Consider the following 15,060-nt stretch of genomic DNA (forward strand, 5'->3'; position numbering starts at 1 on the left):
CGAAGGATACACTAGGCTTTTTTTTGGTATGATTTAGAGAAAAAGAGTGTCAAACAAGTTGAAATTAGTGGTCTGCCCCGTCGATTAATTCATGGTTGGGGGAGCCTTTGTCTTCTTGAAGGCGATCCTGTTATTGCTGGGAGGCATCAGCAAGTCCCCTCTACCTCTAAGAAGAGGAAACTTTCATGCAGTGAAGGGTCTCTCGATCTGCTACTAAGCCAAAAAAGATGATCAGAATTATGGAGAAAAGTAATAAGGGTGAATTTCTGGTGTGCTCAATTAAAAGTAAGTGAACTTATGTTATGCTCCTCCCGTTACACTGGACATATTGATCATTTCAATGAATCTTTTTCTTTTTGTGGTGACAGATTTTTTTTTTTTTTGTTGTTGTTGGTGTTTGGGCCATATTTGCAAGGAATTGTCTGCAAGGTTGAAACGTGATAATTTCGTGATTCCCATCATTATTTGTAATAAAAGGCCTATATATATACATTGTACAAATCTCAGGGAACTCTTCACCTCATGTTAGTGATAGTCATTTTCACCAAGTATTATTCACATAGTATTTTTGCCTAAACTTTAACGTCCGTTGCAATTTCTCTTGAAAGCTGTTTTTCGCACCTAAAAAAAAGTAGTTTTGCACTTCTTGAAAGCTCTTTTCATTTATAATTTGGCAATTTCAAAGCTAAAATGAGAAGAAATAAACCCAAAAAGTTTTGACCAAAAAAAATCCAAAAGCTACAGTTTTGGGTATAAAAATGTTGTTGCCAAGCCCCCCATGAGGTGAATGGAAAAACAGTCTAGTAGATGAACCCCAAATGCGCAGAAAACCTGTAAACCCTAAAAACAAATCTTTCACGATTCAGCCAACCATGTCCAATTTCCCACGGGAGAAAGTAGTTCACTGGCCCAACAATGGTGAATTTGCTAATGAGTTTTGAACTTGTACTCCATTAGACTACAAGGCTTATTATATTTGTAAAGATTCTTATTGGGTTTACTGTAACAACATTAGTTTGTTTGTTAGTCTGCAGAATTTTTTTAACTCATATCATTACAAATCACCTTCGTTTCAGTAGTCGAAATAACTTTATTTTTATTTTTGCTTTGGCTGATCTTCTGGTGTTTGGTACATTTTTAGGTGAGTATTGTGCAAAACATAGAAGCTGACTGACTGAATGGAATTTTTGGTGTTTGGTGTTGTTTCAAATTGCCATGAGAAATATCTTTGGTTATCTATTGTAAGGAAGAACCTTCCACACCAATGAGGCTTCAAGAAGTAAACATTCTGAGTCATTGATGGTTTAATCCCTCTTATCAGCATACTGTTGCATGATGTTTATATTTTCTTTTGAGAATGCATCATGATTTTTTCTTGTTTAACTAAATTTTAATTCATCTAATTACCCACATGTACTTTTTGTTTTTTTTTATACCTTTCAATATATATATATATATATACGATAAATCAAATTCTGGTGTAATCAAAAGCAAAGTGAACTTATGCTCCTTCCTTTACACTGGCCTTATTGATCATTTTAATTAATCATTATATTTGTATGGTAACACTACTAGTATTAGTTTGTTTGTTAGTTTGCAGACTTGTTTACAACACATATCACCAACTCAGCTTTTTGTTTAGGTAGTCCATTTTTTATTTTTTATTTTTTTGTCTGGCTGATGATCTTTTGGTGCATGGTATATATAGATTATGACACTCCTGTGAAAAACATAGAATTGTAGAAGATGCTTCAATTTTTGTGGTTTCTTATGTTTCCTGCTATAATGTGTATATGAGATAAAATTACCATGTGAGAAGAGCATGATGCCAACTGCTATATTATGTTTGGCAGGAACTTTGCGGCTTAGTTGTATATTCAAGAAGTTGTCTGCAAGGTTGAACCTCAAATACATACCAAATCCCCACTTTGAATGATCTTTTGGTCTCCCTCTTATCAGCATACTGTTGCATCCTGTTTTCAGCTTGTTTGAAATTTTCTTTAAGAGTTGCATTCTTTGTTTGAGTACTCCTCTACTGCTGGTGAATTTGCAAGACAGGGCCTTGTATAATTGGGCCAATTCTGTTGGGATAAGACTTCTTTTTTGGCATGCTTTCTTTGCAAGCTAGTTTTGCAGGAGTGAGTTCTAAGTAAGGGGGCTATGGGCCTAATGACATTAAGCACTCAAGTTGCAGTTGCCTTTTGGGGTGAAAATACAAGTTTCTATGCAAGAATACATTAAGCTGACTGTTGTAGCTGAGATAAAGCAGCAAGTCCCCTCTTCCTACAAGCTCGATCTGGTAGTCAAGAGAAAAGAGAAGGTTGCTAGCATTCCTCTTATCGGATCGGAGTTAGGGCGACAATGGTGAATTTGCTTATGAGTCTGTGAGCTAATGCTCCTTTAGACTACTAGGCTTATTATTAATCTTTGTAATGATTATTATTTTTCTCTTTATTGTTACAGTGTTAGTAAGGCCCCTTTTTTTTTCTTCTCAAAAGCATGAGACTCTTTGGCACCATCTGCGAAGCTAAAGCTAAGGAGTTACCAAAACAAGCAAGGCCCTAATTGTCCTATCACCAAAGAAATCATCCTTATTTTTTTAATAAAGAAATCATCCTTATTTAAGCTTCTCCTTATTTAATCGAATTCAGATTTGAGCCATATAAGGATGATACTTGCCCTTATAAGCTTCTCCTTACTTCTCCTTATTTAATCCTTATTTAATCGAATTCAGATTGGAGCCAATTAAAAAAGTAGGAAACTAGTCCAGCAATAATAGAGGCATCATAATCTAGTATTTCCTTTTGGAAAAGCAAGTAGGACCTTTTTTTTTTATCAAAAGCAAGGGACTCTCTGCTGAGCTAAAGGTAAGAAGGAATTACCAAAGCAAGCAAGGCCATAATTGTCCTATCACCAAACAGATCAAACTTCTAGAGGACTAAAAGAATAATGCCCCTAAATTGTTAGGCATTTTTGTGTGGTGTTTGAGCCATATCTACTCTTTATTAGACTTCACAACAAAATTAATTATTTTTCAGTGGAGAAAACTTAACGAAGAAGAATTTGTAGTTCAAGTAATTAAAATCTATAATTATTTCAACATTACAATTTCCACAATATCAATTGAACAAAATAACTAAAAGAAAGGAAATAATTTAAATAAAAGATAGGAACAATTACAAGCCCTCATGAAAATAACAATCAAATAGTTCGATAACTATGGAGAAGAAGAAGTGATAAAAGAGAGAAAGGTAAAGCTCTGTATATTCTCAGAAATAGTATCTGTTACATCATAATGAAATGAACCAGTCCCAAGCTTATATAGCTGTGTAATGATGACTTCTTTACTAAGCTAACCTGCTTAACAGACTAACTAATCACACTAATAAGCACGTGAAGAGCTAACAAACTTGCCACCTCAGCAAGGACACGTGTCAATAGTAACATCAGCTAACATTCCCCCTCAATCTCAGCTGGGTACAGACCTAGCCTGAGATTGGAACGATGTCGAATGAACACTGGACTATGAAGGCCCTTGGTAAGAATATCTGCAACCTGACCATCTGTGGGAATATATTGCACAACCAGATCTCGACATTGAACTCGTTCTCTAACAAAATGATAATTGATGTCCAAGTGTTTAATACGAGAGTGAAAAACTGGATTGACACTAAGAGCCAATGCAGACATATTATCACTATGAATAATAGGTGCCTCTGGCAGTGTCATATGCAAATCACACATTATCTGTCTAATCCAAGCAATGTCTGCTGCACAATTGGCTAGAGCACGGTATTCAGCTTCAGTGGAACTACGAGAAACTGCAGCTTGCTTCTTGGATGACCATGAAATTGGATTATCACCAAGAAATACAACATAACCTGTGGTAGAACGTCTGGTGTTAGGATCACCTGCCCAATCAGAGTCACAATAGCCAGATAAAAGCATAGAGCCCGGAGAGAATGTGATCCCATATTGAAGAGTACCTTGCAGATATCGCAAGATACGTTTTACTAAAGCAAAATGTGTATCAGTGGGAGCATTCATGAACTGACATACTGTATTTACTGCAAAGGCAATATCTGGTCGTGTAAAGGTCAAATATTGTAATGCTCCAACAAGACTTCGATACAATGTTGGATCAGAAAGAAGAGTACCTTCATCTTTCAACATATACTGATGAGGTTTAATTGGAGTCAAACATGATTTACAAGTGTCCATGCCTGCTTTCTTAAACAAATCTCGAGCATACTTAGCTTGATTGACAAAGATATCACCATTGTCCTGATAATGAACCTCCAATCCCAGAAAATAGGTAAGACAACCTATGTCTTTCATATCAAATACCTCTCCCAAAGAATCAATAACAGATTGTACCACTTGTGTATCTGATCCAGTGATGATGATATCATCAACATACAATAATAGGATAACCACAGAGGTAGAATTCTGTCTGACAAACAGACTAGGATCTGAGTGAGAAGATTGAAACCCCAAAGAAGGCAAATAACCTGTAAACTTGGCATTCCATGCACGCGGAGCCTGTTTTAAACCATATAGGGATTTCTGTAATTTGCACACATAATTAGGACATGTAGAGTCAATAAAACCTTGAGGTTGCCGCATATAAACCTCTTCTTGTAATTCCCCATGAAGGAAAGCATTTTTTACATCTAATTGACGTAAATCCCATTTAAACATAGCAGCTAAACTGAGTACTAATCTGACTGTGGTGTGTCTCACTACAGGACTAAAGGTTTCATCATAATCCAAACCATGCTCTTGACTGAATCCTTGAGCTACCAGCCTAGCTTTGTATCGTGAAATTGTTCCATCTGAATTTCTTTTTATTTTATATATCCACCTACATCCTACAATATTCTTGTCATGAGGATGAGGAACAAGATTCCATGTACCTTGCAATTGGAGAGCTTGAATTTCCTCTGCCATAGCCTGTTGCCATTCTGGTTGAGCTGCTGCTGCCTTAAAATAAGTTGGAGCCTCAGGTTCTATGACAGAAGTAAGCATAGTTGCAAAGCATGAGAATTCTGGAAATTGTCTTTTCTGAACAACTCCAGACTTGAGTCTTGTTTGCATGGGATGACAGTTAGTAGAATAAGGCATTGCATAGGCATCTGATGACTCATGAATAGTTGAGTCAGGTGAAATAGGTAACACTACCTCCAACTGATTGGGTGAAGTAACAGGTAAAACAGAACCCGATGAGAACTCCAAGGACTCGGTATTATCGGACATTGGAAGATCTAAATGAGTTTCCATAGAAGACTGAGCAGAAGAGGTAGATTGTTGGGAAGATGTATGAGGCAAAGTAACTGAGATATTGACTGGCCTTGCATTAGATGAAGCAACTGGAGTAGAAATTGTAGGCGACTTTAACAACTTAAAGGGAAAGAGACTCTCATCATGAATCACATGTCTAGAAATGTGAAGTTTCTGATTGAGCATATTATAGCAATAAACTCCTTTATGACTCAATGAATATCCTAGAAAAACACACTGGGATGATCGAGATTCCAATTTATGAGCATTATACTGTTTGAGCAAAGGATATACAGCTGAACCAAACACCTTCATGGCACTTAAAACTGGATGATGACCAAAGAACTTATAATATGGAGAAGTCATGTTCAAGCCTTTGCAAGGCATTCTATTGATGAGGAAAACTGCATGAGCTGCTGCATAATACCAGAGATTAGTAGGCAATTCAGCTGTCTGTAGGAGAGTAAGAGCTGTCTCTATCACATGTCTATTCTTTCTCTCAGCAACTCCATTTTGCTGAGGAGTGTAAGGACAAGATAGGTGATGACTGATACCTTTAGATGATAAGAACTCCTAAAAAGCTTTACTAGTATACTCACCCCCTCCATCTGATTGAAAAATCTTGATATGAGCTTGATATTGATTAACTACATAGGCATGAAACTTGATGAATGTTGGCAAAACATCAGATTTATTAATAAGTGGGAAAATCCACATGTATCTTGTACAGTCATCAATGATGGTAAGATAATATCGAAAACCTCCTACTGCTATACAAGCTGAAGGTCCCCAAACATCACTGTGAAGCTTATGAAAAGGTACTACAGTTGTGGATTGGGAATGAGAAAATGGTAATCTATGCATTTTGCCTTGAATACAAGCAACACAAACTTCAGAACTAGTATCTGCATGACAAGTGATCTGAGAGGTCTTAAGCATATGATGCAGCACTTCATTGGAGACATGTCCCAATCGAAGATGCCATAGCTTTGACTTTACTTGTTGTCCTAGAAAAGCCTTTGGGGAAGGCTGAGAAGCTATTGCAGATTTATTAGATTGAATTTTGGAAGTAGAAGAGGCATTGTTCTCAAATTGAGGAATGGGATAGAGGCCTTGTTTACTCTGCCCTTGGTACAAAATCTGATTGGTTTGCTTGTCCTGCACATAGATGTAGTGTTCATCAAAGATAACCCTGCAGTGATTGTCTCTACATAACTGGTAAACAGATAAGAGATTGGCAGCAAGATGAGGAACATGGAACACAGTATTTAAATGTAAAGAACCAGGGAGATATGTCAACTTAGAAGTACCAATGTTCGAAATAACCAAACCTTCTCCACTTCCTACAGTCACTTTATTCTCAGAAGAGTATGGAGTAGCAGTCATCAGATTGGAGACATGTGGAGTCATATGATGTGAAGCTCCACTATCTGCTATCCACAAATCATCAGGAGTATACACAGAAGGCATGTGTGCTGTCATAGCTTGTATAGAAGAAGGTGGAGTGGCTCCCTGATAAGCAAAATTCGCTCTGTGATAGCAATTTAAAGCAATATGTCCACGTTTCCCACAGATATGACATTCCACAACAGGAGGATGAGCAGAATTGTCAGGGATTCGATAAAAGCAATTTGTAGCTGTGTGACCTCTCTTATTACAGATCTGACATTCAGGAATTGCCTGTGTTTTTGGACCAGAAGAAAACTTGGGAACAAAAGACCTTGGTTGGGAGTTTAAACGGCCACCACTATTATTTCCGTGAAAGCCTCGACCTCTATTATTGGAGTGTGAATTAGGAAGTTGACTTGCTTGAGAATAGTGTTGTGTTGGTTGAGAATGAGGCACATATTGAGAATGAAACCTGGCATTAAACCCCATAGTTGGTGAAGTACTTGGTGGAGAATGACCAGTTATGGTTCCCACTGTAGCAGATGAATTGCCAGATGAATTGGCAGAAGACATATGCACATTATTAGCAGTAGATGAAGACCCCAATTCAAACGAGGTTACACCCATCATACCCTGCATAGAGTGAGACATTGCTACCATTCTAGCTTCAATATTACGTTCTGCAGACAAAAGATGAGCTCTGAATTCCTTGAGATTGATTGGTGTTTCTCTTGCCACTAACACCGTTTTAATCATGTCGAATTCAGGTGGTAAACCATTAAGTGCAGCAATGATAATGTCATCATCAGTTAAGTGAACTCCTGCTGCAGACAATTGATCCCTAATGTGTTTCAACTTAAGCAAGAATTTTTCAATAGAATCACTGCCCTTATGTAGAGTATGCAACTCAGTCTTGAGTTGATTAACTCTTGCTCTAGAAACTGAGGCATATCGGTCAATTAAATTCAGCCAAGCATCTCTTGCCGTTTTACAACCTATGACATATTCCATAGCATCATCGGATAATGTGGCAATAAGAAGACTTAAAAGTGCCTTATCAGCTTGAATCCAAGACTTATAACCTTCAGTAATTTCTGTTGTGACTCCCTCTGACTCAGAAATTATAAATTTTGATGGACACACAGTAGTTCCATCAAAATGTCCATACAAATCATATCCTTGGAGCACTGATTGCAACTGATACTGCCACTTGACAAAGTTATCTTCTGACAGCTTAATAGTTAAGACTCCTAATAAACCTTCGATTTTAGGCATCGTAAAAGTCATGATTGGCAATCAACTGAAGAGATGAAAAATAAGCAAGAAAACCTATGTGCTTCAAGAAAACAGGGGCTTCGTGCCTCAGAAATGGACTTTGTGTCTCAATAAAAGCTTCGTGCTTCAACAATGGCGTTGTGCCTCAGAAAAATGAAAATATCAGAAATTAAACAGCTTCGTGCTTCAATATAGGCTTCGTGCCGTAATAGGGGCTTTATGCCTCAATTCACCGAATCATTTGACCTAAATTCAATGTTGATGCAGAGAACAAGTTTAGAATTCATACCAGAACTGAATTTATTGAAAGAGGAAGAAGCTCAAACACAATCGGAGAGTCGCATCCAGAATCGCAAGATTGTGCAAAGTATAGCCATCAAGCACGAAAGAAATTTCCATGAAAATCACCATGAAAGGTACAGATTCAAGCTTTTCAAGCGGAGCGGAAGCTGGAGATCAAGAGCCGTAGCTCTGATACCATGATAACTATGGAGAAGAAGAAGTGATAAAAGAGAGAAAGGTAAAGCTCTGTATATTCTCAGAAATAGTATCTGTTACATCATAATGAAATGAACCAGTCCCAAGCTTATATAGCTGTGTAATGATGACTTCTTTACTAAGCTAACCTGCTTAACAGACTAACTAATCACACTAATAAGCACGTGAAGAGCTAACAAACTTGCCACCTCAGCAAGGACACGTGTCAATAGTAACATCAGCTAACACTTCATTCCTCATCAGCTTCAAATTCATTGAACATGCCAACATCGAAGGGGATTGAACCTATTTTACAAACCAAATCATCCGTAGAAAACCTCCTACAAAGAAATTCCGGATAAACAAAACCCCCACACGTAAATTTACTAATATGAGACGCAAACTTTAATATTTCATCATCGTTCTCATCAAAACCAATACAATCCCCGACATGCAACACGACAAGATCTTTGCAGCCGTGCAGCAATGTGACAAGGCTATCCCGACTAATGTTTGCACCTTTCAAGTTTAAGTACTTGATATCAGGCACCAACTTGACAATTGCCTATGCCTCACTTTCACGAATTAAGGTCATGGACAAATCTAAACCGTAAAAATTCTTGCGGTGTGTTTTTATAAGGGCAAGTATTATCACCAAATTTAAGCTTGAACCCAATGACACCACCTCCAAATTTTTCCACTTGCCAATCAGCTCTGGGTTCGTGTGTTCACTCTCCAATAATCTTAGGGGTAAACCCAAAGTCACAAGGCCAGGACACTGGCACACATTACACAATAAAATGCTACTTTTACAGGAAAAATTAAAATATACTTGACTTGGGCAGTTAGCCAGAGCAGTGAGCAACCCACCCTTGCATCCAAGTTCAAATCATCTTATCCGCCCGTTAGATTAATTTAAAGTTATTTAAATAAAAATATATAGACTTATGAGTTTTGAAAATTAAGTTCGGTTAAACAAGTGAAAATGAGAACAAGTTAAAAGGAAACTTACACATTTGCAGCAAATTCAAAGGTCTCTACTGTGCAGCATTTGGGAAGCTTAAGCAGAACAGCAGTTCCGCTGCTCCGATTGATCACAAACTTTAAAAAAGTAGTGACAGAGAAACGATCCCCATCAATTTGAAACTCACTCGCAATTCTGTCCATAAGATTTTGAAAATCAGGACATTCAAAATCATCCCAAGGCCAAACCTCAGTACGTTCGTTGTCTGGAAATATGAGACATTGCCAGCATGAAGGATTGAGGGTCGCTTTGTACCATGACTTGCACACAAAAGGGACATCCAAAAGCACCCACTCCATTCCAACTTTCTCGAACACTTTCACCAAGCAGTCTATTTCTAAGTCCTGCCATCTTCGGTCGTCCATCTGCAAGAGTATGACAAGGAATCAAAAAAACGATCGAGCACTAAGACAAAAAGAATACTAAATAATAAACAGAAACCTAGGCGGCCAGGCGGTCGCTAGGCGGGCGCTAGGCGGCTAGGCGGTAGCTAGGCGGTGGCTAGGCGGCTAGGCGGTGGCTCGGAGGTGGCTAGGCGGGCGCTAGGCTGCTAGGCGGTTGCTAGGCGGATTGGGTCTTTTTTCGGTGCCGAACCCGGAGGACGAAGCAGTGACGGCGAGTGCAAGTTCCGCCATCTCCGAGAGAAAGCTTCGTGTTTGTTGGAATATATTTAAAGAGTATAGCCGTTCGGCGAACGGCTATACTTTTAAAATATTCGAATGTATTTAGAAAGTACAGCCCATCGGCTATATGTTTAAAGCATTCGAACATATTTGAAGATTATAGCCGTGCGGCTATACTCTTTAAATATACAATTTTGTCATATTATTTTGGGGTTAAGGGCTAAAATACAAAAAAAACATGAGAAGAAAGCTCCAACTGCACATCATATCTCCTTGAAAAATCACCAAATTACTGTCCAACAACTTCTTAAATTACTGTGACAAGAAGATGAACTACGTATGCACTAGTGATAGCTCCCTTTAGAAGGTATAAGGTAGTTCTTTGTTAATAAGTTATAAAAATATGGAATGCAAAGTTTTTCAGCATATAAAATCAGATTCACCTCGATACTGTCATATCGATGGATAATGCCAAGTATGTTAAGCAGGTGCTTTTTGTACTCGTGTATTCGCTTTGTCTGCACATCAAACATTGCATCTAAACTAACCTGCAGTTGAAAGTGATAAATTTCAGTGTAATCTATTAGACATACCTTCAAGACAAAAGAGAAAAGATGAACAGGATAGAAGTTCTAAGAACTTGTGACCAAACCTTCACACCACTCATTGCTTCAATGTACTCAGCGAGCCTCATTTTGTTAACCTTCTCAACCTACAACATGAGCATATATACAACAGATTTAAATAATAATAATACAAAAGAAGAGCCAAAAGCTTAATATATTTTTGGTTCCTAAGCAGATATCAAGCCTAGAGAGTACCATCATCCATTCTTGGCGAAGGTCAGGATCTGTTGCATATGCTCGCAAGCCAGTTGCAAGCAATGTCCCACGCTTTATTCCAACCCAAATGCTCTTCATCAACAAGCACTCTCATGACCTCAGCTATTTTTTAGAGATGGGTGAGTATCACCGAGCTGCAGAGCACCCTAATTAAGACAAGGAAAAATGAGCCGAGGAAAAAAGGAAAAACAGGAAAGCAAACCTGAATGACTAGCTATCAGAGGAAAGTAATAAATGTAAGTTCATTGTAGCTAAAACAAGCCGCCAGATTGGGTAATAACATGGTTTATTCCCTAGAAATCAACATATGATAAAATACATATTATTAAGACTTAGACCTTCTCTGGTAATTCATCAAAGTTACTGTGAGCCTCTTTAAATCTCCGAATTATGTCTTGTACGGATGCTGAGACAAAGACATATATTGTTGGTTCAACTACTTTAAGTTGGCTACATAAATCTAACTCGTCCTTTCCATTCTCTACGGAAGCTCATGTTATGTTCAATCACACGTCATCTATCTTTAGAGAAGGTCAAAGATCAATTCATACATTGCCCATTTAAATGAGCTGGGCTCGTGCCGTGCTGAGCCGGCCCGTCCCGTTTGACACCTCTATGCTTGACATCAACATCAACAAACAGATTGAAAATATACTAGATGAGTGGTTCGATGGGATAGTTCATTAGGGTCTTTGATTGAAGGAAATACGACGACAGATTTAGGGCCATTTGGAACATAAGAGAATCTAACAAAAACTTGCATCAGATATCTTTCAAACTATTATACATTCATGTTTGTAATGGTTACAGTCGCTGTTGTAGGCATTGATCTATGCATCAAATCTCCTAACTTAGGCCAACATGGTAACAGTTGCTATCAAATATACCTGTTAACAATATCAAATTCTCGAAAATTTCTTTCAGTCAGAACTTGTGACGCTTTCAGCTAGTGAGTTTTGATGAGAGCAACTCTGATTAAGGAGAATACCACAAGAAAATGCTTAAATGAGACATATTTCTTGAGAAAAAGTTGCGGCAGAAAAGAGTACAGAAATAATTAAAAAGAAAGAAAATTGACTACATACCATAAAGAAAACTAATTCCTCATTTGCAAGAGCTGCTGTGAATTCATTCTTTTCCAGTTTCTCTTCGATGAAATGTTGTAACTGTATAAAGAAAATTGGCCTAGGCGGTCGTGATTGTACATAATGGTGCAGTCCTCAACAATATAGCATATGCATTCATGGTAAGAAAACCTGCTAAATGAGATTATTTAGGGTAATACAAGCATCTGTCATGTAATTCTCAGTGTTTTTACAACTAATAATTTTGGAGGTAGGAAGAGACAATCCGTTACATGTTTAAGTTTTGCAAAGATGTGCCCTCAGAGTTCTTGAAAATTAGAAAACCAACCACCAAAATTTGGAAACTATTCTATAAAAGTAAAGAGATATGCAAATGTAAACAACAGCAGACTTAATGGCAGAAAACTATAAAGATGTATCATAGGAGTGGCCTCAGTGTCCTCCTAAGAACATTGAAGAAATATTTTCCTTTTCCAACAGCTGTTACGGACCAATTAACAAAGGACTTTTGATACATACCTCATGGTGAGACCTTTTAAATTCTGCAAAGACTCTCTTGAACTGATGAAAAGCTCGATAGAAATAGGATCTGAAGTTAGGCCCAAGCGTCTTCAGCAGCGGGTCATCAGAAAGGTTGTTTATGAACTGCAAAACATCAGATTTGTTGAGTTAATGTGAGATTATATTTTGTAAAAAGCAAAATAGGTCAATTGTCGAAAAGATTGATGCTGTCAGTGCTGACGGGATTTAAATTCCCATGACAGTTCACAGATGGTCAGAATATTATATTGACTGTATATCAACCTATCTGAAGTTCTGAACTACTACTACGAGTGTGGGATATCCAATATTACCTTCAAGAATGTGCATCTTGTGAATTGTCGTTGAACCCTTCAAGAACGCCCGCTAGGCTGCTAGGCGGTCGCTAGGCGGTCTCTAGGCGGCTAGGCGGTGCTAGGCGGTCTCTAGGCGGCTAGGCGGGCGCCTAGGCGGGTCGGGTCTTTTTCCGGTGCCGAACCCGGAGGACGAAGCAGTGACTGCGAGTGCAAGCTTCGTGCTCGTCTCGAATATATTTAAAGAGTATAGCCGTCCGGCTATACATTTAAAATACTCGAATCTATTTAGAGAGTATAGCCGAGCGGCTGTACTTTTAAATATTCCTCATATTTCTTTTCGTTGCCTTTTGACAACGATGAGAAGCTCAGGACAGCCACGATAGTCGGGTTTTCGATTCTGGCAAAAGACCCAGTAAGGGAAACTACTGTGACAGTGGGCTATGTCAATGGTCTGGTTTGCATACGCAACTATATCGATAAGGATATTTCTTATATTGCTTTGTGGAACCCGTCAATTCAAAAGCTGAAGAAAATTCCCATTAGAACACATGAACCACGTGCACAGCAATCACCAAAATCAGAGATGTTGGATATATATGGATTCGGGTACGATTCAACCACTGACGACTATAAATTAGTGGGGATTATTAGGAAGCCTGCTAATGAGTATGAAGTCAGTGTTTATAACCTAAAAGCCAACTCATGGAAAAGGATCCAGAACATGCCTTGCAGTGGTTTTTCGTTATGTAACAATCACATGGTATTTTCAAGGGGCGCTCTAAGTTGGCTCATGTGGAAAAAGTTACACCGTGAACGTCAGTACATGATCGTAACCCTTGATCTTGCCAGTGAGAAATATCGGGAGTTTCCCATCCCAGTGGATAGGATTGATGAAATTGAATATTCTATGCTGGAATTGGATGCCTTGGGAGACTATCTGTGTATTTGTGTCAATCGTTTCATGAATCGATGTGAGGCTTGGATTATGAAGGAATATGGAGTGACAGAATCTTGGAGCCTGCTTTATTCTATTGACACGGTGTTAATGATGTAGTCAATTAACATGTGTTAATTATGTAGTCAATTAATGTTTGGCACCTACTATGTTTGGCACCTACAATATTTGGGGGGCTTGACTAGGTTGGTTGCCTAACTAGGTTGGTTGCCTAACTTGGTGGGCTTAGGAACTTGTATATATATGTGTTGATTGTAAGTAATGAAAGACATAAGAAAGAATTCTAAACCAGAAAATCTTTACACAAATCTCTACACTTTGTTTGGCATGGTATCAGAGCAATCGATTTTGGTTGCCTCTGCATAACCTTGTTCTTACCTTGTTCTTGCCTTGTTCTACCTTGTTCTTACCTTGTTCTACCTTGTTCTTACCTTATTCTTGCCTTACCTTGCCTTTACTTAATCTTGCCTTTACTTCTTTGCTCCTATATTGTTCCAACACAAAACTTGTGTTGAGTTCCCTTGGTTGTTTTATCCTTCCGCTGCATATACTTATCCCGACTTATCTCATGGGTGACGCCTCCGACTCCTCCAAGGCTAACTCCTCTACTCCACCAGTCCGCTCCTCTCACGACTACCCTTCTCAAATCACTCCAGATAAGTTGGATGGGTCCAACTACTCTGCATGGTCTCGTAGTGTTCGTTTGGCCATAACAAGTCGGCGTATGGCTGGTTTCATTAATGGTAAAAAATCTGCCCCTGCCATTGATGACCCCAGCTATGACACTTGGGATGAAGACAATTGTTTGGTGCAGTCATGGCTCCTCAACTCCATGACCAAGAATGTTCGTGCCTTATTTGATCACTGCCCAACAGCTTGTAAGGTGTGGGAAGCAGCTCAGAAAACCTATATTGTTACTCAGAATAGCTCTAAGTTGTACCAGCTCCGCCGTCAGTCAGTCACCACCTCTCAGAATGGTGAGCCTGTGAGTGTTTTCTATGAAAAATTGCATCTAATTTGGCAGGAAATCGACGTCCTTCGTCCTTGTAAGCACACCAATCCTGATGGTGTGGCGCTTCACCAACAAGCACTCGATGCCGATCGAGTGTACGATTTCTTGGGAGGACTCGATCCTCAATATGATTCAGTCCGTAGCCGGATCCTTGCTATGAACCCAATACCACCTGTCCTTGAAGCTTATGCACTTGTGATGGAGGAAGATAGTCGCCAATCCTCCATGCTTGGAAGTAGCAGTGCCATGGCAGTCAAGCCCT

General features: G+C 38.7%; 1 protein-coding gene and 1 pseudogene across 2 annotated transcripts; one reads left to right on the forward strand and one right to left on the reverse strand.

The window, feature by feature from the left end:
- Positions 1–8,671: 8,671 nt before the first annotated feature.
- On the reverse strand, positions 8,672–13,023 carry LOC110760972 (F-box/LRR-repeat protein At3g48880-like; annotated as a pseudogene). Its single transcript, XR_002527326.2, has 9 exons — positions 12,850–13,023; positions 12,515–12,640; positions 11,996–12,166; positions 11,798–11,881; positions 10,890–11,056; positions 10,721–10,780; positions 10,512–10,616; positions 9,430–9,810; positions 8,672–9,199 (listed from the first exon to the last, which is right to left on the reverse strand). The product of XR_002527326.2 is annotated as an F-box/LRR-repeat protein At3g48880-like (transcript).
- A 391-nt stretch (positions 13,024–13,414) lies between these two features.
- LOC148297125 (F-box/kelch-repeat protein At3g06240-like) lies at positions 13,415–13,885 on the forward strand. Its single transcript, XM_088246978.1, has one exon. It carries the CDS (start codon positions 13,415–13,417, stop codon positions 13,883–13,885), a length of 471 nt encoding a protein of 156 aa, XP_088103104.1.
- Positions 13,886–15,060: the final 1,175 nt, after the last annotated feature.

The sequence above is a fragment of the Prunus avium genome, chromosome 1 (genome assembly GCF_965620075.1).
Source record: "Prunus avium chromosome 1, drPruAviu1.hap1.1, whole genome shotgun sequence".
Lineage (NCBI taxonomy): Eukaryota > Viridiplantae > Streptophyta > Magnoliopsida > Rosales > Rosaceae > Prunus > Prunus avium.

What these genes read in the sequence shown, in the direction of transcription:
- LOC148297125 (XM_088246978.1), top strand. Translation starts at nt 13,415, where the DNA reads ATGTTGGATATATATGGATTCGGGTACGATTCAACCACTGACGACTAT.